Source organism: Falco punctatus, assembly GCF_963210335.1.
Source record: "Falco punctatus genome assembly, chromosome: 12".
NCBI lineage: Eukaryota > Metazoa > Chordata > Aves > Falconiformes > Falconidae > Falco > Falco punctatus.
The window spans coordinates 14,977,087-14,998,534 of NC_137592.1; the positions used below are offsets into that span (position 1 = coordinate 14,977,087).

At 33.3% G+C, this 21,448-nt stretch overlaps 1 protein-coding gene across 1 annotated transcript in view; it reads left to right on the plus strand.

The window, feature by feature from the left end:
- DNAH8 (dynein axonemal heavy chain 8) overlaps positions 1–21,448 on the plus strand; it is a 146,280-nt gene that overhangs the window by 66,741 nt on the left and 58,091 nt on the right. Inside the window, exons 48-62 of the mRNA XM_080408689.1 lie at positions 34–275; positions 353–493; positions 4,490–4,727; positions 5,776–5,918; positions 9,269–9,403; positions 12,081–12,203; positions 13,966–14,179; positions 14,728–14,837; positions 15,384–15,547; positions 16,875–17,067; positions 17,493–17,615; positions 19,301–19,431; positions 19,740–19,893; positions 20,340–20,504; positions 21,102–21,328. Of these exons, the coding sequence (XP_080264815.1) occupies positions 34–275; positions 353–493; positions 4,490–4,727; positions 5,776–5,918; positions 9,269–9,403; positions 12,081–12,203; positions 13,966–14,179; positions 14,728–14,837; positions 15,384–15,547; positions 16,875–17,067; positions 17,493–17,615; positions 19,301–19,431; positions 19,740–19,893; positions 20,340–20,504; positions 21,102–21,328 (2,503 nt within the window). The remainder of the gene's footprint in view (positions 1–33; positions 276–352; positions 494–4,489; positions 4,728–5,775; positions 5,919–9,268; positions 9,404–12,080; positions 12,204–13,965; positions 14,180–14,727; positions 14,838–15,383; positions 15,548–16,874; positions 17,068–17,492; positions 17,616–19,300; positions 19,432–19,739; positions 19,894–20,339; positions 20,505–21,101; positions 21,329–21,448) is intronic.

The following is a 21,448-nucleotide window of genomic DNA, read 5'->3' on the forward strand; positions in this document are numbered from 1 at the left end:
TGATATGAACTGTATCTCTGATTATTTTTTCAGGTGAAAATGTGTTTCTGATTTTAGATGGTCCTGTAGATGCAATCTGGATTGAGAATCTAAATTCAGTTTTGGATGATAACAAAACCCTCACTCTAGCAAATGGAGATAGAATTCCTATGTCTCCTACATGTAAACTATTATTTGAGGTCCACAACATTGAGAATGCCTCTCCAGCAACAGTTTCTCGAATGGGCATGGTCTACATCAGTTCTTCTACCCTTGGCTGGAGACCAATATTGCAAGTAAGATGATCATTTCTGGGTACTCCTAACTTTACATTATACATTTCATACAGAAAAATATTGTGGATGTTTTTCAGGCATGGCTGAAAAAACGTTCTTCTCAAGAAGCTGAAGTTTTAAAAAGTTTGTATGATAGAATCTTTGAACCAGCATATACATATATGAAACTAAACCTTAATCCAAAAATGGAGCTTCTGGAATGTAACTACATTATGCAGGTAAAACAATACTGTGCAAGTCTGTATGAGGTGACTGACTATAGTAAGCATGTAGAAATAGCAAATAGAACATCTGACATCAACAAAATTTAATTTGAAAAGATTTTTTCCTGACAAAGAAAACCTCCAACTGAGTATTTGTTTCTAAGGCACTATAAGAGGAACTGTTACAGATGTGCAGAAGAAAATTTTACTTCTCTTTATTGCTTTCTATGTAGGCTAGTGTTCTGATGACTGGAATTTGCAGGCTTCATTAAATTTTCAGAAGCATATGTTTGATAAGCTAGTGGTCTCATTCCACTTCTTTCAATATTAAACAAATTGTGGTAAGGGTCAGTCTAACCCTACAGGTAGGGTCAGCAGCGAGTGTGAAGAATAATTCTAATTATCTTTCTGTCTCCAGATGTGATAGCTGTGATTGTGTCAGTCAGGTCTTCAAGGTCAATGTAGTTATTTTTGCCTGTCTCCTTCTATCAACTGGAATTCTACCTTGAATGGAGTCCAAACTTCATCAGTGAATTATTAATAATAACATTACATTTTTGGCAGATTTTGCAAGACTCAGTCCTATGCTGCATGTCTCCAGATGATTTGTTAATAAGTTTGTTGTCATCTGCAGTTTCTAAGTCACCAGAATTTCTGTTTGTCCATGTAATCTGTTTTATACTCACATGCTCATAACAAATCCAGTGGTGCCTTTGAATAAGAGGCTAGACAAGGTAATATTTTGAATAAGACTTCAATTTAATAATACTCAATTTGCACCCAGTATTTCTTTACTATTTATTAGGGATTTAGTTTCAGATTTTCAACAGTTTGAAAATATTGCTGCAAATAATGTTCACAGTAAATGCTGCAAAGATTAGCTGTGCAGTATTAAACGGAATTAGGATATCTATAGAATTGAAGTCCACAGGCAGAAAGTATGTAACTTTCCAATTATGATGATAAACAGGATGGACATGCTATACACAAAATTTTTACAGAAAGATATTTTTTTTCTTCTACTTCTGTTATCTGTGAAACCTCTGACTGAATTGATGTTATCTTCATGGAAGACTTTTCCTGGGACTAGAAGTTTCTATGTTATTTTTGATTAGGGCTTATTAGGAAGTGTGAGCAAGTCAGTGTTCTACTCTGTTTGGTCAGGGAAATATTTTCCTGATTTAACCTTTATTGAATGTTTCGTCCTGTGAATGAAAATCTCTAGCAAGTTCCTTTTTATTTACAGTATAATTAACCCTTAGTGGATCTCCATTCTGGGGCTTACCTAAGAACCTGTGAGACCAGAACTTTTACCCTACTTGATCATTGCACAGATTCCCTTCCTCACTTGCTTCCCCCGCCTCCAGTGTTATATTCACTTAGTCTTGATTTCTTCTCCCATCAAGGATTTTATTCTTGGTGTGGTGAAGTAGGGCAGAAAGTCATGTTGGTTTCTGTGCTGTGCAGCTGCTTGCAGCTACCAGGATTGGGCATTAATTGACAAGGTTTCTTGACAACATTCTGCATTTGTCTACATACGTCTGATTTCAAGGATCTTCCCCCATTTCCTGGATCTTTCCTCTAACAAGAATGTTCACCAAATTATTTCTGGGCCCCGTTTTTTCCATAAGACCACTTCTTTTGGAAACTCTTCCACACCACCTCTCCTTTTAAGATCCTGGTTTTGCCATAAATGGTCTCTGTGCAGAAGCACTGTACCTTATCAGCCCCCTGACTGCTGGTTCCTTTCTGTATCTCTTTATCAATTGTGGGGTTCAGGATGTCCTGCTTTTTTGTAGGTCAGGTGTTTTCAAAATGTATAACCATCTCAAATCTGTTGCGTATAGCAGATAGCAGACTTGTATTTGACTTACAAAGTTCAGTTTTGGATGTACAACCAAACATTCACATGTACCCAGTTATCTGCCATTTCTTAGCATTCACTATTTAAGCTGCTTTTCCATCTCCAACAGCTTCATAATGGTTTTATATAAAAAGTGATCTCACCTTTGCTTTCCTCTGTATAACTTCCACTGACTTTCTGTTTACTATCCTCTGGTCCACCTCCTTAGGTAGAAAAATATAATTTACCATAGGGGATTCAACACATGTTTTTCTTAGAGTTATCCTGCCTTACAAGCCTATTGGAAAAGTCAATAAATGTGTAGCTGAAGGAAATCTGATAGATATGGTCTGCATGAAGGAACACAGGTGTTCAATAAAGTTCTTTACCAGAGATTTACATGGAAGCTAAGCAGTCATAGCAGAAGATAGGAGATTCATTTCTAGATAAATAACTGATTAGAAGATAGGAAATGTGTTACTGGAGCATAAGTTCTTTGGAAGGACAGAGGTTACCATTGATCCTAAGGTACTTTTGCTGGGACCAATGCTGTTCAAAATGTTCATAAGCAATTTGGAAAACTTTTAGTTTAAGGAGTTTACTGATGATACTAAATTATTTAGAGAAGTAAGGACAAAGCAGCTAACCATGAAGAACTCTAGGCAGACTTTATGAGACTCAATAAACAGGTAATAAAATGGGAATTGAAATTCAGTGTAGATAAGCATAAAGGGGTTCACACAGGGGAAAAAACAAACTGTTCAGAGCCATGAATAGCAAACCTACAGAACATCTTGCCAGACAGTGTTATAGGTGATAAAAGTTTGTGTAGGTTCAAGACCAGTCTTGATATTTTCAGGATGGAAAAGTCTGTAGAGGATTTCTAAACCCATGAAAAGTGTATTTGGTTCAGAAAACCCCACTCGGAAGAGATTACCAGCAGGAAGTACTACCCCTAGTACCACCACAAGCTGAAAGAGTTTTTTCTTTGTTTTTACTCTTCTCTAAGGGTCCAATTTTGCTCACTATTGCAGATGAGATGCTGGGGAAGCTGAAGTTTTGATCTGATTTGTGGCAAACGTTTATGTGTGTTTATAAGTCAGTTTAATTTTTTTCCATTTTCTTTCTTAAAAAACTTGTTACAGAACATTGCTAAGACCCAGAGGATCATGGGAAATTTTGGACTTGAGCTTGTATTTGAGGGAGAAAAAAGATTTTGTTCAGATAAGCTGGGACACAGCCTGTCCTGGAAATAAATAATTCTATTGTCCTCTAAAGAAAAGAAGTGACATTATTGTAATGTTGTGACATCTAATATTTCTCTTTATACTGAACTTTAAAGTAATCAGAAGTGTTCTAAGTCCTTTAGGCTACATTGAAAGTATATCCTACTGCATTACTTCTTACTTTAAGTATGAGATCCAAGGCAGCATGAACACTAATTCCAAGAGCTGATTGAAAATCTACTTCACTGTCAAAAAACATATTTTGAAGCAAAGTCCTTGACACTGCCTTGTATAGAAAAGGGAATATTAGTGACGTTATCTAAGACATTCAAACATCTGGTTTCATGAGTGACATCACAAAATTGTAGCTAGCAAGTTACTAGATTTCTGGAATATGGAATCTAGTTCCTTAGAATCATAGAGTGAAGCAATCATAAAATAGGATATTGTAATCTATTTTTAAAAACACAAAATGGAAGTTAATGTGATAGATACTTTAATTGACTGTAATTGAGATGAATACAATAGACAGATGTGGAAAATTCTTCCATGGTTAAAGATGGAAAGAGATGGATAGGCCCCACCTACTTTTGGAGTTCTGAATATCTGACTAAATGTTATAAAATCCCTTGAAAAGCTGTTCTGATACCCTAGCTCTTAAATAATATTTATTATATAGTCACAATTTTAAAGGACAGTTGATGATCAAGTTACTTACATAATTTAATTTTAAATTTTTTTCCAGTTTTTTATACATATCTTTAACCCATTTTCTTGGGTTTGTAGTTCTGAATTTTATGTTATTCTTCATACCCTGTATTGGTTTTCTAATTAGAAATTAAAGTTTAAATACATATAAATAATGCATGTGCACCTATGCATAAAATTAAAAAAATATTATGTAATATATTCTTAATGCATGATATTTTAATGTATTTTCAGTCTATTAATCTTCTGGAGGGTTTGATTCCATCAAAGGAAGAAGGTGGTTTGTCAAGTATATTTCATCTGCATAAATTGTTCTGCTTTGCAATAATGTGGAGTTTGGGTGCCCTTCTGGAGTTGGACAGTAGAGATAAACTTGAAGCCTTCATTAGAGCTCATGATAATAAATTAGACTTACCAGAAATCTCCCTTGGCACCAGTCAAACAATGTATGAGTTTTATGTTACTGATTATGGTAAGTAAAAGTGCTAACATTCTTTTTTATAGTGGCATTTTAAAATTGATTATAGCTTCTTTGAAATTTAAAATTATTCCTTTAGTCCTTATTATACAGTCATATGAGTGGAGATTTTTGATGACAGTGTAGTAGTAACACGGATTCTGTGTGCAATGGCTCTGCAGACGTGAGAATTCAGAAACAAGGGATAGAGTACTCATTGGTAACATTTTCTTATTTCTTTTGGTTTTAATTTCATTCTTGCACATTTCTTTCCTATGAACCTAACAAGCTTACAATTTTTAGATAATTTCTGCTTAAGCTGATTTAGTCTAAATTAATATTAATTTTGTTTTTAACTTTCTCACAGATAATATTTTTGTTTAAAAATATAATCTGATTTTAATTCCACTTAATAATTATTATTTATCCATGCCTGATAATCAGTAATAAATCTTACAGTTTTATAAACTGTAGTAGCGTGATATTTTGAATATTGTGAATATTATTTTGAGTAGTGTGTAGGTATTTTCCATAATGAATTTATAGCTTAAGTAACACACACACAACCAACGTCACAAAGATCTTGCTGTTCTTTCAGAATATATTCTCACTTGAATATATCTATTTCTCTTGTATCAAAAGTCAGGTTATTATTTTTTTTGCCAGCCATGTTAATTTAGTGTACATATACGCAATCCATACTCCCATGTCCTATAATTTTTCACCAGCAGTGTGAGAACGAGTTTCTAAGTAAACATTCTTTTTGGTTGGGTTTTTTTGCTTGTTTGTTTGTTGTTTTGTTTGTGTTTTTTTTTAATTTAGATAGCTATATATAACTTCAAGAAATATGCGTATATTCAGTAGGATTGTAGATTAATTAGAGTTCATGACTAAGTACATCCTTTGTTAGATGTGTTTTATCTAGATTTGAGAAGATTTATCCTTTTTTATACTTTCTAGTACTTCCCCCATTAGCTCTATGATTAAGTTGTTTTTTTGTGTTCTAACAAGAACATGATCAAAATATGGTGAGATATTTTCCTCTTTTTTTTGGCCATTTCAGGTGACTGGGAGCACTGGAGTAAAAGAGTTCAGGAATACGTTTATCCAACAGATCATGTCCCAGACTATGCATCTATTCTTGTTCCAAATGTTGATAATGTCAGAACTCAGTTTTTAATAAACACAATTGCAAAACAACAGAAAGTAAGTACAAGATTATTTATTTAAGTATATACCTACTATACGAAATAAATAGAAACTTAAAGTAACTGGGGGTTGCAGTCATTCTCCATATTCTCTCTTTAGTCATTGCTTGCCAGGTGCATTCATAATTTACATATTGGAGAGAACATTCCTCATATAGCTTTAACTAGTAAGGAACAATCTGGTGTCATGGCTTTTGACTCAGGCCACATTAAACAATAGTTATTAAAACATATATAGGCCTATTTTCAAGCAGAGGAAGATCTGGAAAATACATGTTTTGCTTTAGCACAGTGCTCTTAATAACGCTGGAAACTTCCTATGGAAATCTCTGTCAGCTTGTGAAACAGAAGTCAATGGGCTTCCTCCTACTGAGCTGGAGGCAATATCAGAAATACCACAAGCGCATGAGCCAGTGCTGGAACCTCTTTTTTTCTGTAAAATTCTAGGATTTGGACAGAAAACTTGTTGATTTGGTTTGATGAAACTGTTCCAGAGGTATGTGTCTGTGTCTTTGATGTATCTGACACAGATTATGAAAACACACAAAATCTTTGTATTTGGAAACACATTATTAATCTTTGTACATTAATGCCTTGGGTTGTATTTCCAAGTACATTCTTTTGGCCACCATTGCCATAGAAATAACAAACATTTGCATCTTCCAAAAAGAGTCCCTAAAACCTGGCATTTTCCACAATTTAGTTTTGCTGTGGTGTACAGTTTATATCTTCCTTTCTTTAGTTGAAAAGTTTCAGTATTCAGTGTGCAGTTGGACTTGTCTGTACTTCGCTGTTGATCAGAATGTTCCCCTTCAAGGAAGCAGTCAACTTTGTTTTCAAGCATATTTTTTTTTCATTTGGTAAGGTTTGATTTAATCGCATATTGAATTGTGATAGAGAAATATCTAGATTATTTTTTTTTCTCCCCTGGATCAGATCACAGCAGCATGAACTTTCTTTCTAACTACAGCTGAATTACATGCACTAGATGAAACCAAAGTGGTGTTTTACAGGTCTGACTTCCTTTGTTGGTTCTGTGAGTTTCTTACTATCATCTGTGCTATGATGGTCAATTGTTCATTTGGATGTTCAAAAACAGGATGAAGAATAAGATCTTGTGGTATCATTGTGGCTATCTGTTGGAGAGCATTAATTTAAAGCAGGATCTAGTCAGTCAGGAGTATTTGAGCATGTCAAATCTGCATTATCAACTTTAGTGTCCACAATCATAAATAAATAAATACTACCTTTTGCAAACTGATTAAATTCCTTTTATGGGGTGGATATAATAATTAAGATAATACCATCTGTCAAAAAGGTAGGATGAAAATCTGAGCTACAAAAAAAGAATGGAGGAGTCTTAAGTGTCTGAAAATGAGAAAAGGGAGCAAGGTTCTTATCTAGCTCACTTTCATGATGTTAAGTTGGTGATTTCTATAAAAGGCTTAAGAGAAAAGAAGGAAGTATTAATCCTTTGGTTCAGCAACTTTCTGATTTAGATTCAGATTTTACCAAGACAATAAGGAAATGAGGAAAGACTTTCTTCTTTCTTGACACATTTTTTTTTCAGGGAAATGATACTTAGTGTACAGATTAACCAGAAAAAAAGGTCTATAATATTATATATTTAAATGTAAAGAGAAAACTGAAATGAAATACTTGCTATCAAAAATATCAGCTTGAAACAAGAATTTTCTGCACCTTTAATTATAAGGAATAAGCTGCCAGAGAAGTGTAAAAATTCTTTGAAAAATACAAATATATATAGTGAGGCATACATTAAGATATCGTGAGTTGCAAGAGGAAAAAGTACCATATAAGAAGCATCAAATGCTGCTGTCATATGTACTGCAGTGATAAAGAGACAGAATAATTATATTCTTATCAAAAGGGAGTTTGTTTCTGATAATAACACAATCAGTAAGCGGAAACAAATTTTGAGAAAAATTCTAAGATTTCCTAACTGTTCTGTGAACATCCTTGGCCAAAATCTGCATTGTCAAAGCTTGATATCCTAAGTGATCTAAAGGCCCTATGCAAGAGCAATCATCTTGTTAAAAATATTCTGAAAAAAACACATTGATTTCATATTTCTGCATGGCTGTTTACAGAAAGAGGCACGTCCATGAGCAGGCAGGCAGTGAAATTCAGTACAAAAAGCACAGGTCAAATTTGGTTCAAATTCTGAAAAACATACTTCTGTTAGAAGACACATGGACTCTTTAAGGATCCAGAAGGCCTTTTTTGCTAGGTCAGTTTATGTCAGTGTAATTAGGTTGGAGAACCTGGGTAATAGACTTAAAATTCCAGTTTAGGAGGAGGGGTGGATAGGGACCACTGTTCCTTAAAGGAAGGATGGTGTTCTTTTGAGGAAAGTTGAAGAATAACTGCCAGCTTTGAAAACAGGTAATTTTCCTTTGTTGCTTTTAAGTAGGTGTGCTGCTCAGTTCCTTTTGTGAGCGGAGCATAAAACACATTCCAGAGTTAAATTGTTTCCTCTCCTACGAGTTTCATGGGCCTTTCTAACAAGGGACATGAGCGGTATAATATCACTGCAAATCAATTTTATGTATCTCCTCAAACATTCATTTTAGAGAAAAAGATTGGGTCAGGTATTTCAGACAATATATAGAAACATAAGAGGAGCTTCAAAAAGGACTGCATTTCCAGAGGTGGAAAGCAATGGCTTTTTATTAATCTAATTGTTTCCCAACTTTACTAACATTCACCACAAAGCTATAAATGTTTCTGGGTCAGCTAAGACTTCTGTACACAGTTCAGTGTCTGTTATTCTTATTTGTAATTATTGTTACATCATGTTTTTACAGACCTGTAGAGTACCTCTTTTAGTAATATGCTTGAGAGGGGATATAGCTAAACCTAATCTATACTGTATTGTTGATTTAAAGACAGTGCTGGGAAGAAGGAATTCTATTACAAGCATGTGTCACAAAGGATACCTATAGCCAAATCAAACAGCAGAATTTTATATTTAAATTAAATGTCACAGACTACTTTCCATAGTAAAGAAAGCTTTTTCAGGGTCAACCACTACAAGAGACTGCTGTAGTGACTGTGTTGGTAAGTGGACAAAGTTAGGCAACTGGAAGAAAAACCTCAAGTTCATTCCCATTTCACCCTTTCTCTTTTGACTGTAAATAATGTTCTTGGAGAATCTGGGTGGGATGAAAAACACAAACTGTGTCACTGCATATGGAGACACAAAAAACCTAACAGAATAATGTATCATTCAAAAGTAGACACAGAAAGTATCCCTTTCTCTAGAAAAGGTCTGTTATATGTATTTAAGTTTTGACAGTACTTATGCGATGTAAATATCTGTTACAGGCAGTTTTGCTCACAGGAGAACAGGGAACTGCAAAGACAGTCATGATTAAGGCCTATTTGAAGAAATATGACCCAGAAGAACATTTGTCAAAATGTTTAAGCTTTTCATCTGCCACAGAACCATTTATGTTTCAGGTAAAAATGTAGATTTTAAGCAATTCCTGCATAAAATTTCCTTGCTAAGTATTTAAAGTGTACTTAATTCTGATCATAAAAGAAGCGATTTAGATATAAAGTCTAAAGGACCTTTTCCCTCTTTTTCCTTAACTCACTTAAACACTTCAGAATGTTCCACAAAAAATAAATTTTGCAGATCAGAATAAAAAATAGTCACACATAGAGATATATCTATTTATGATTGCTGTGGAATTCTAATAATCCATTTTTTGCTGAAGACCTTTCCTTTTCATTTTAGAATAACCAAAATTTTTGGTTATACTTCTTCAGTTTTTTTCTTGATTTTGTCTTTTATAACTGTAAATTTTATTTTTGTTGAATAAAACCAGATTTCAACTCATAGATCCTCTTATTTTTCCTCAGCTCAGCAGGGACTACAGTCTCAGAAATCCAACCTTTAAGGTCCCCTGGCATGACAACTTTGTTGAGATTTCCCTTTCCCAATATAACTGCTAAAAATCTACACAAATAGAAAAAAAATACTACAGATAATATTTTCAAGTGATTGAAAGGATGATTTATGCCACTTTGCTATGGTTCAGTACTACTAATTTGCTAGAATGTGATCCTGTAAGTTGAATTGGCTTCATTACAAACTCAAAGCAATGAATTCATGCTGACAGTCCTCCAGTAAGATAAATCATCTTGGAATATTTCTTGATTGAAAACTCTGCTCATGGAGCAAGCCTTGCAAACTCTATTCCAAAATCTAGTGTCTCTTTTGAAAAGATGATGTAAATGTTATTAAGAAAATGGTGAAAAATAATGGCTTGAACATCTATTTCTTAAAATTCCAAACCAATGGAATATCTGCTGAGCTCTTCTGTTATGCATAAGATCTCATGGTGTGGTTTGTGTCAAACTGTGAGACAGAATAAGCCAGGCATCCTTTCATGCATGCAAGATCAGCTGAACAGTCAGTATCTCTGTCTCAGTGTCCATTACACAGTGTATTATGGGTCTCTAGAACATTACGGTCTTGAAAACAAAACCCAGACTTCGTCCTCTCTGGTACAGTCTGTGGAAGGATCTTACTGTGTCTTGTCTCTGCTACAGTCCTGTAATACCCCAGAAGATATGCTCTTTCTTTTCAGCTAGCTAGCTGAATACATAGCTCACTCTGCTCATTTCCAAGAGATGTAGCAGAAAATCACTTGAAATACTTCTAAACACTTGAAAGACACATTTAAAATAGCTTTTTCATTTTGAGTCATCATTCTGATGATATTTGAAAGACTGGATGATTTTGGATGTGTTAAATGTGCTACGAAGTTCTTGATTTCTTAAATAATCACTTTCTCTTAGCAGTTTCTGTTTTTCACCTTAATCACATATCGCCAAAGTGGCACATTAATGCTAACAGTGTTCTATATGTGCTTATCTTAGAACACTCAGATAATTATTTTCTGTTGTGAAAAGACAGGGCAGAAGCATTAGACAAAATTTGTATCTTTCTGTTTCAAAAAGGCTATTCATGCTTCTATTTTTATGACAGCATATGCCACATTCCTCATATAGGGTGGCATTTATGCTTGTAAAACTAAAAAATTATTTCTCTAAGGAAGAATTTTGCTACTGTCTTGTAAGGTATTTATTTTGCCATTGTTTATGTTCCAAGTACCTTTAGAAAGACTGTAGAGCTTTGAAGATGTATTTCAATGTCTTGTCTATTGCATTCTCCTCCTTATTTAATTCAAAACTCAGTCTTAAAAGATTATTGCCACCAAAATGTTAAAATACTGCATTACTTGGCTTACAACATACCTGGGAAATCATTGTAAAAGGAATGTTTTTTTTTAAATTGCCTATATATGGTCTGCAGTTGTACTGCAAATATAAAAGAACTGAGCTTAGCTAGGGGAAATCCAAAGCAATCGTAATTTTCAGACAGTGCATGGCAAAGCGTCTGAAAGTAGATTCCATTCCTTTCCAGAGCTACCCTTTGGAAAGGAGATTCTTAAAAAGTTTCTAAATAAGTCCAGTATTTATAAAAATTATGCTGTAGATAATGAAAATATTATTTCTGCTTGTTGATATTCTAACTTGCCCATAATTAATACAGTTTTGATTAATCCTTCATTTCTCAAATTGTGTGTGCTATGTTCCCACTGTTTCTTACTGATTTGAGAAGCAAAAGAGAAAACAAGATGTGCAACAAAATTCGCAACTTCTGATCTGTTAATTTCCTTTTAGCAATTTCTCTTGCATTAGTCTTGATGTGTTTGAAAACTGAAATACAATTCACAAGAAGATGTAATATTTCATACAGACGTAGGGTATCATACTAAAGTTAAGGTCATTTTTGTTTGCTGACTCCATGATAATAATTAGCTTCAATACTAATAATTAAATAATGTCCAAGTTTGAAAATGTTTAAAAAAACTTCTTTGGTAGCCAGAGGTGAGTTGCAGTCCTAAGGCCAGGGAATTACGTAGGAATGAGTATGAGGAACAGGGGGAATAGGGTTCCTTAATAATGAATTAAAGACAAAACTAATAATGAATTAAAGACAAAACAACAAAAAGAGGAAACCACTGGATAAGTGTTATAGCAGAAAGCAGTAACGCATTTTTTAATAATACATTTTAAATATTGTTGCTTTAGATGCAAACCAAAAACTTTCATTAATTTTTAGAGGGCAATAGAGAGTTATGTGGACAAACGCATTGGAAATACTTATGGACCTCCTGGAGGCAGAAAAATGACTGTTTTTATTGATGATATCAATATGCCATTTATCAATGAATGGGGAGATCAGGTAACTTTAAGAAATATGACTTATTCTGAAATTGTTGTGCTTTTATATATATACACACACAAATCAGTGGACTCCCTCAATATTTTAATTAACTGTAATTATTGAAAATACTTTCTAATTATGGTACACCAATTAAGAAAAAATGAGAGCAAATTAGATTTACTGAAGAGACATGTAGGATAATGGTATCATATCTTGCATTATCTCTACTTTCTCATGTTTTCGTAAGACTAAATAAAAAGCATCACCATACTCAAGTACCATATTATTAATTTCAAGTTTGGCATTCATTTGAGAGCAACAGAAAACAAACTTTCTGCAAAACAGAAGTGTAATGCTTTGGAGAAAGTAATAAAGTCTGTGTCCAAATTCAAGGGTAACACACTGACTTGTAAACTGGATTAAAGATTTTTGGCTTTTGATAAGCCCATCTACAGTCTGGGTGTGTAACATTCATATGCCTGTACAGGCCCAAAATTAGGCAAAAGTGTCTCACAGTTCCTTCTCATAGTAGGTCTGAAGTATTTCCAGCCCAGGATGCTAGGTCTTCTGGAATGTCTATTCTAACATGAAGACCAAGTATACTTGCATGACTTTTTTAATTTGCTCAGAGTAAATAATAAATGAGAAACCTGGGGCTTCTGTACACTTTTGGATGCTCAGGCTCTCTGGCTTCTGTGAGGCTCACAGTTCGGATTAAGGCTGTTCATAGCATTGAGCTGGTTTGTTAACAGTGTGGGTCTGGTCATGACAGTAGTCTTGGGCATGTATTTACGTAGCAGTATGAATATAAATAAATCTATGTAGACTGAATAGTTCATCCTCTTGACTTTAGAAGGCTATTTTTGTCAAAACGAAAGCCAAGCCTGTGTTTTTAGTGTCTCTGAAGTGGAACCTGGCCTTCTACCTAAATGCCAATATGTTTCTATTATTTGATTTGCATTGTGTGGTCTCACTTGAAAGAACTTTAATGGTTTTCTTTATTGAAATTGAAACTAGCATTGAATAAGTCACAACACTGAGCTGCTTGACCATAGTCTAGATCATAGGTGGCTATGTTTGAGGAAAAGCCCTCACAGGCCCAGGCAGTGTTCAGTGATAGGAATGATCTCCATTATGGACCTCCTCTAGGTTTTTTGTTATAGCCCCAAGACATTGTTGAAATATTTTTAAAGGGATGATGGTTTGTGATTGGTGCCTTGCTGCATATCATGTGGCTTTGTTAGGGTATGTGAGCACAGGAGGCTGGCTGAATATCATTTGAACAGTTACTATGGGGACAAACCCTGATGCTTCCTGATACATGCAGATGCTGTAGAGTGGAATGTGGAGTGAATAACCTTTTGAGGATAAACAGCTTCCTGTTTCAAAAAAAAGTTAATGTTTTGCTTCAAAGGGGGCCTAAGGAAGAACTGAAAGGCATAACTTGAAAATCTGGAGCTGAAAGTCCAGGACCAAAATTTGGAAAAGACCCAATTTTTTTTCCAGTTCATTGCCTTAACTTTATTTAGTTAAAAGGAACACCAACGCATTTTGTTGATATTAGATAGTAGTACAACATTGAAAGAATTTTCCTGTTGCTTAATATCATGTAAACCAAGATGTCCCATATGACTAAGGAAGATATTTTAATCTGAGTTTAGATTAAAGTTAAAACCTCTCTCTAGGGATTAGTGGTACAGTTACAAGAAGAAATTAAAATATCAGGGTATGTTTTTTTCTTATTTGATTTTCCATCTGTACAAATTACATAAACTTACAGGTAACAAATGAAATTGTTCGTCAGATGATGGAAATGAAAGGAATGTACAGCTTGGATAAACCTGGAGACTTCACTATAATTGTAGATGTACAATTAATAGCAGCAATGATACATCCTGGAGGAGGCCGTAATGATATTCCCCAGCGTTTAAAAAGACAGTTTTGTGTATTCAATTGTACATTGCCATCCAATGAATCCATCGACAAAATTTTTGGTACTTCTTTCTCTCATTTTAGTACAATTATTTTTTTCATAATTAGCTTAAAATGTATAAAAGTCTGTTCTCTTTGTCACTTTCACCATGCAAATTCAGAGTACTTCTAATAAAACAACTGAAGCTGTATTACAGCAAAAATAGTGCTGTGGAGGAGAAATTAACCCCTTGAAATACTTATTTTTCTACTTTTGGACAAGAAAATATTTACTAAGAAAGTAATGGCATTTCCTGGAAGAATATGAGCACTGCTATTACTATGTAGGTTATACTTTAATGTCTGTGCTGTCTGAAATGCCTTCTGTTGTTAAAGTTCTCAATTCTGTTAACTTTGTCAATATAGTATATTGTTAAAAAACCCAGCACTTGCTGCCAGCTGTTTCTATTCTTTTTCAGAAAAGCCATGGACAAGAGAGACAAAACTATTTAATCTGTAATTTGAAAGCAAATTAATGTTTTATATAAGGACTTACATGTCTTGCTCACAACCTAGCTTATTATATCCTACAATCTGAGATTAACTCTATATGGCATTTTTTTCTTTTCAGGTATTATTGGCTGTGGATACTTTCATTCCTGTAGAAAATTCAACCCTGAAGTATGTGATATGGTGAAAAAATTAGTCCCAACAGGCAGAATATTGTGGCAGTGGACAAAGGTATAAATTACAGAGAAAGTTCTATCACAATCAGTCTGAAGAGAGTACCTATTAATGTAATTTAGGCACATACTCGTTGACAATGTATTTATAATGAGAAAAAAAACAGGAGAAAGATGGTCTGAGAAAGTTTTGGAGATATAATCTGGAAAAAATCAGATTTCAGTATGCAAGGCAGATGAATGGAAATATCAATCCCTTCTTTCCTATAGTTTTATTCGTGTTACCCAAAGCTTTAAATACTATTGCTAAGGAACAGGCAGTGAAATTATTTATAAATTATAATGTTTAATTTATAAGGCCCAGAACAACATAGGAAATAATTACATGTTATAAGAGTTGAAGTTTTACATTTAGTGCTAGATCCTGCTTCTAAACAAATGAGATATATTTATGACTTCTTAGTTTGTCCACAGTATTATGTGTGAAAATTAGTAGTTTTGTTATGTATACATTTTATGTTATTATTATACATTTATAATTTATATTTTTCTTGATTCCTTCTAAATGTTACTGGGTTTTAATATTAACAATATTTTTCTTTAGACAAAGATGCTTCCTACACCATCTAAATTCCACTATATCTTCAACCTTCGAGACCTTTCTAGGATTTGGCAGGGAATGTTAACTATAAAGGCAGAAGAATGCAACAGCAGCGCTGTCCTGCTAACACTTTTTAAACATGAATGTACCAGAGTAATTGCTGACAGGTATAATAACTATAACTTTTTATATTTAATAGGTTTAGACATTTACTTAATTTATGTTCATCAATTTGTATAACTGTAAGCCTTCTTAATATGATAACCCTTTTTTCTGGTTTCAGCTGTGATAGAGTTAATTTTCTGCTTTCAAGTTAGAAGCAATATTACTGACATTTACTGAATTGTTCTTATATTTTTATATTTGTTCTGGGGAATTTAAAAATACATGAAAGATATGTATTTGTACAGTTATGTTATATATTGGGGGGTGGGGGGAGAGTGTTGCCATCCAGTGTCTTCTTCCATGCTGCTTTTAGATTCTATAGTGGTTGGTATTAGAATGTCATCACTAAGAACCTCAAACAATAATGAAGTATATAATATATATCTAGGCTGTCTCTATACCACAGTTCTTCAGGATTCTTTGTCTTATTTGAAAACTCAGAGCACTGTGTACATCTTTTTAATGTTTCACCTACTTTCCTCTAAGTTGTATAACTGAAAAGGAAAAGAAGTAAAGATTAAAATTACTTTTTTCTGTAGTTTGACATTTGAAGTTGGCATTTCCTTTTTCTGGGGTCGAGGTGGTTATCACCTTTTACGTTTATCAGTTACTACTGAGTATCATTCTTGATTACTTCTCAGATAATCACAGCCATAGATAATTAGAGTCATCAAAGATCTTGATCTTTATTAAAATAGTCTTGAACCAATCAAGTGAGGATGATACAGTTTAAACAATGGAATGTAGTCACTAGTATTTGTATTTGCAGTCTTTTATTTCAATTTGCAGTAGTCCGCCCGGCCCCCTCCTCCCCACAGTGTTTATCCTCCTCTGTTAATTATAGATTTTTATGTAAGAGGGATTGAGAAAGAAGTCGGGTTGTAGTGACATACACTATCTTCCTTTCACTATTCCTTGTCTCATTGCAGTTTCATAGGCAGTACTGTAATAACATAAATTATGCTATTGTGTGGCAGGTTGAAAGATGAAAAAGGTCACTCAGCAATGTCTTTTTCAGAAATCATTCATCCTTTTTCATCTGAGAAATTAAATGATCTGTCATTGCCTAGTTCTAGGTGAAAGTTGGAAAGTCAAGTTGGTTTTGTGTTTTATGTTTTATGTGATTGACTATTATAGTTTAAAGTATGGAAGCATTTAATTCCTGTGAATATTGCCTAATTAATTTCTGTAACTATTGTTTAATATGTACTGCCTAATGTGCAGTTTTCTTTCAAAAGTTACAAGTTTTTTTTAGTATTGAATTAGCTGGTTTTCTCCCTACATAATTACAAATAAGTTTTTAAAAATTGTACTAATTTTGATTTTTAGATTTATTACTCCTGAAGATACAGCCTGGTTTGATAAAACTCTTAATAAAGCAATTGAGGAATATGTGGATACAGACTTAGCAAAAGTACTCCAAGCTGAACCATATTTTGTAGATTTTTTACGGGAGATGCCTGAACCAACTGGTGATGAACCAGAAGATATTGTGGTTGAACGACCAAAAATTTATGAGAAGGTATTTTATTTTAGACCTAAAATACTAGGTGTCAAAGTTTTCCTTTAATTGTTAAGTATGTTATATTGCTGAACCCCTATCATACAAAAAGTTTTATTGAATACCTACCACATTTTTTGTAAAGGTATATCTAGATTTTTCTGGTTAGTATGCAAGAAATCATGTTAGTAATGTTAAAGTTAATAATGCCATATAAATACAGTTTATTTGTTCTTAGTCTCCTTGCTCCTTTTTTTCCCACCATTAGCAGAAAAGTTCTGCTTAAACACAACTACAATCACTGCAGTGAATTAACAAGATAATCTCATTATGTGTGGCCAATACACGAGCTCAGGTTTGTGTAAGAATGTCAGTGCAGTTTTAAATTCTGAAGGGTCATGCTAGTATTGTTACTGATTTATTTTATTTTATTTTATTTTCTCTAGATTCCAAGCTTTGAATTTTTTTGTGAAAAATTGCAAATGTATCAGAGGCAATACAATGAATCTATAAGAGGATCATTTCTTGATTTGGTGTTTTTTAAGGATGCTATGACACATCTTATTAAGGTTTGGGGATTGTTACTTTTTTATTGGTTTAACTGTTGCAACAGTATTCCTGATTTGGGCAAGCTATGATCAGAGGCCACATTCTGAAAAGTTACTCTTATCCCCAAAGTTGCTTGCCATCTTTGCCTAGTCATTTTAAAGAACTAGTAAAGAACTACAGTCATTTTACCTGTTTGCATGTTTTGCAATAAATACCTTATTTTATATATTTGTTTAAGCTTCTGTGTATTTAGAGATATGTAGATTTTCCTTAATAGGAAAGCTGAGGTCATAAAAAGGCACGTTTAAGTTTTGTATGTAGAATGATTTTTAATCATTAAGAATTCAGTCCAAAGGCATCTGTACCTGGCAACTGACCAAAACAACATGAGGAAGAATCTGGTTAGGTGAGAGACATTAAAAGAAATATAAATCGGGGCTGCAGTAGAATCAGTATGTAGGGTAGAGGAAAGTCTCAGTTTACAATCAGTTGAATGCCTATTCGGAAAGGAAGATATAAAGAAAGAATTCATCTGAAATGAGAATCCAATTCATGGCGGGGGCGGGGCTCAGCTAAGCATAAGATCTCTTTGAAGTGCTGTGCCTCAGGTTTAAGAAGTTGTGTTAGTTATCTCAGGAATTATTTTAACTTCATGATCTGTTCACTGAAAGGCAAAAGACACATAGAAGCCACAGTGAAACCAAAACAGGAGATGGTTGGTTCTCTAGTTGACCTCAAGTGAACAAAATTCTTTTGTTTGCTTTGCATTTAAACAGAAGAAAATAATTTTAATTATAGTTCATGTGATGCTAGGTGAATTTCAGAAGACCTTGAAATCTCTAATACTCCATTTCCATAGTCAAGTTTTAACCAGAATATCTGGAATATGAAGTTTGGTAGTAGAAAGGAGCCCTGCTGTCGTTATGGTGACAATAAATATAGTCACCCTCATAACTGCACATTTAGACTTCTATTTAAATATAGTTATCTGGATAGGCTGAGAGGGAGATGTGCATAAAACCAAAATTTCTTCGAAGGAAAAATTGAACAGAATTCACAGGTTTGATGTGGATGCCAGTCTTTTGCATTTTATACTTAATTTACATGAGGACCAAAGGCAAAGCAAACTAACATCTTAAAAGTAATGGTGCACTAACATATAATAAAACCAAGATGTGATATATACACAGGAGATGTGTAAAAAAGCAATAAGATAGTAAATTTGTAATCCTGCTTTTGTATCTGTGAGACTTGTTAAGAAAACTGTTCTAAAGGAAACATTGAAGGCAAATAAAATAGAAGATAACACTGATAGTTAAATGTGTCCGGGTCTTTCAGACTCTTAAAAATATTAAAGCAGTGTGTTTATTTTTCCACCTATTTTTTTATTGCAATTTTAAACATATTTAGGATGATACCTTCAACATAAAATGAAGCTTAAAATGTCTCCCTTTATGCATTTAAATCCTATGGGTAACTGATTATAACCATCTGAACCATGCAGCTTCTTCATTAGCTACACAAAATTCTTGAAGAATGTACAAGTGCTCTTTTGAGAGGAAGAATTTTCTGCAAGCATCCTTTTAATAATTTTACATTGTACCATAGTAAATAAAGTGTAGATTATAACAAATTTTTAATTTTGCTAATTAACATTTTAATTTAAATGTATTAATGAGCTTTGCTTCTATTTTTTCATGTATAGATTTCCCGGATAATTCGGACAGCATATGGAAATGCTTTACTTGTTGGAGTTGGTGGTTCTGGAAAACAAAGTCTTTCAAGGTTGGCCTCCTTTATTGCTGGCTATAAAATATTTCAGATCACTTTAACCAGGTAAGCAATGCAAGAAATAGAAATATATAAATCCAATTTATGTTATTAATTTCTCTTTACACAGTCATAACCTTATGTTTTTAACAGCTTTTTTTTTTTTCCACGTTTAAAATGTGGAAAACAATAAATTCTTAACATTGGATTATGTTTGAGCTGAAAAAGCTGGACCATGAGTTAGCTATTCCTGAGCCAAAATATGTGTGTTTACAAAGGATGTTTGCACTATCATTTACGAAACTCTATAATATGAAGATAGCATTATTCTAAGTTATTTTGAATTATCAAGTAATGTTTCTTATTCCTCCTAGATCCTATAACATAAACAATCTGTCAGATGATTTAAAATTATTGTATAGAACAGCTGGAGTAGAAGGACAAGGCATCACTTTTATCTTCACTGATAATGAAATAAAAGAGGAGTGTTTTTTAGAATATATAAATAATCTCCTGTCTTCAGGCGAGGTAAGAGTGTCAACATGCCAGGCTTTAGAAGCAGGAAATTGCAGAATTTGTTTCCACTAGTTTATTTATTTTGGTAATAAATTGTAGAATCAATAATGATTAGCTCTAAAATATCTGAACTTTAAAAGTAAGGAGTTATTTTGGTATGAAGTTCTTTATTTCAGGTAGGCCAGAAAAAGATAAGGAGCTGTGGTGGGTATTTCAGTAGCCTTTATTAAAGGAGGATTCACTGGCCAGTCAAGATCCATACTCTTCCTGAGTTAAGACTTCCTAGTTTTTAATGACTTAAAATAAGACTAAATCACAGACGAATCTTGGTTTTATTGTGTCTAAACTGTATATATGCAGAGAAAGAAATACATCTTTAAGTAGAAAAATATTTATAAACTCTATAATAATTACATCCATGCAATTTATTTTCTTATCAATTTTAATTTTATAAAAAGATTTCTAATTTAATTGCTCGGGATGAGTTGGATGAAATCACCCAAGGATTAATACCTGTGATGAAAAAAGAGATGCCTCGGTGCCCTCCTACCTTTGATAATCTTTATGAATATTTTCTAACCCGGGCAAAGAAAAACTTGCATGTTGTCCTCTGCTTTTCTCCAGTAAGTTTTTTCTTCGTATCTGTCTTGCTTGCTACCATTAGCAAACTATCCTATAAGGTGTGACAGGATTAGTAAAGCTTTATATTTTTAGTGAGATTTTAATACACATTAAAATATTACTGAATTCCAATTATAATTGCTGAGATAATAAAAGTAATAGTGCAGTTGTCAGAATTTAAAACCAAAATACTTTAAAATTAAATCATTCTTTACATGTCAAAGTAATTTTCACTTGTTCCTCCTGGCTTATTCTTTCCTAATACAAATTAATGAACATCCTAATACAAATCAATGAACATATTTTTGTGAAATTCTTGCTTGTTACTTGAAAACAATAATTTAATGGAAATTAAAATAAGTTAATTGAGGTTTTAAAATATTAAGTCATATTTATATTTGTCATGAACTTCTTTCTTCAAATTTCAGAAAATATGGAAAATTGGAAATTTAGCAAAATACAGAAAAGAAAAAACTGCAGGATTTTCTAAGCAGAATATTAGCACAAAAAATAGCCTGTTTAGTGATTTATGCAAATTAAATATTTTAATGGACATTATTAAGTATCATATCACAAATTAACAGTGTTACTTTCTTTAGGTTGGTGAGAAGTTCCATGCACGTACTTTGAAATTTCCTGGTCTTATATCAGGATGCACCATTGATTGGTTCAGCCCATGGCCCAAGGAAGCTCTTGTAGCTGTAGCCAGTTATTTTCTTTCAGAATTTGATATGATCTGCTCTTCATCAGTTAAAACAGAAGTAGTGGAAACCATGGGTCTCTTTCATGATATAGTTTCAGAAAGCTGTGAGAATTATTTCCGAAGGTAATATTTTATACAAATGGAATAATTTATCCCTAAAGTATTGCTACTGATAGTGTTTTTTAAGCTCATGTTGTATGAATCAATAAATGTCTTTAAAGACTAATACAAAAATAAATCTGC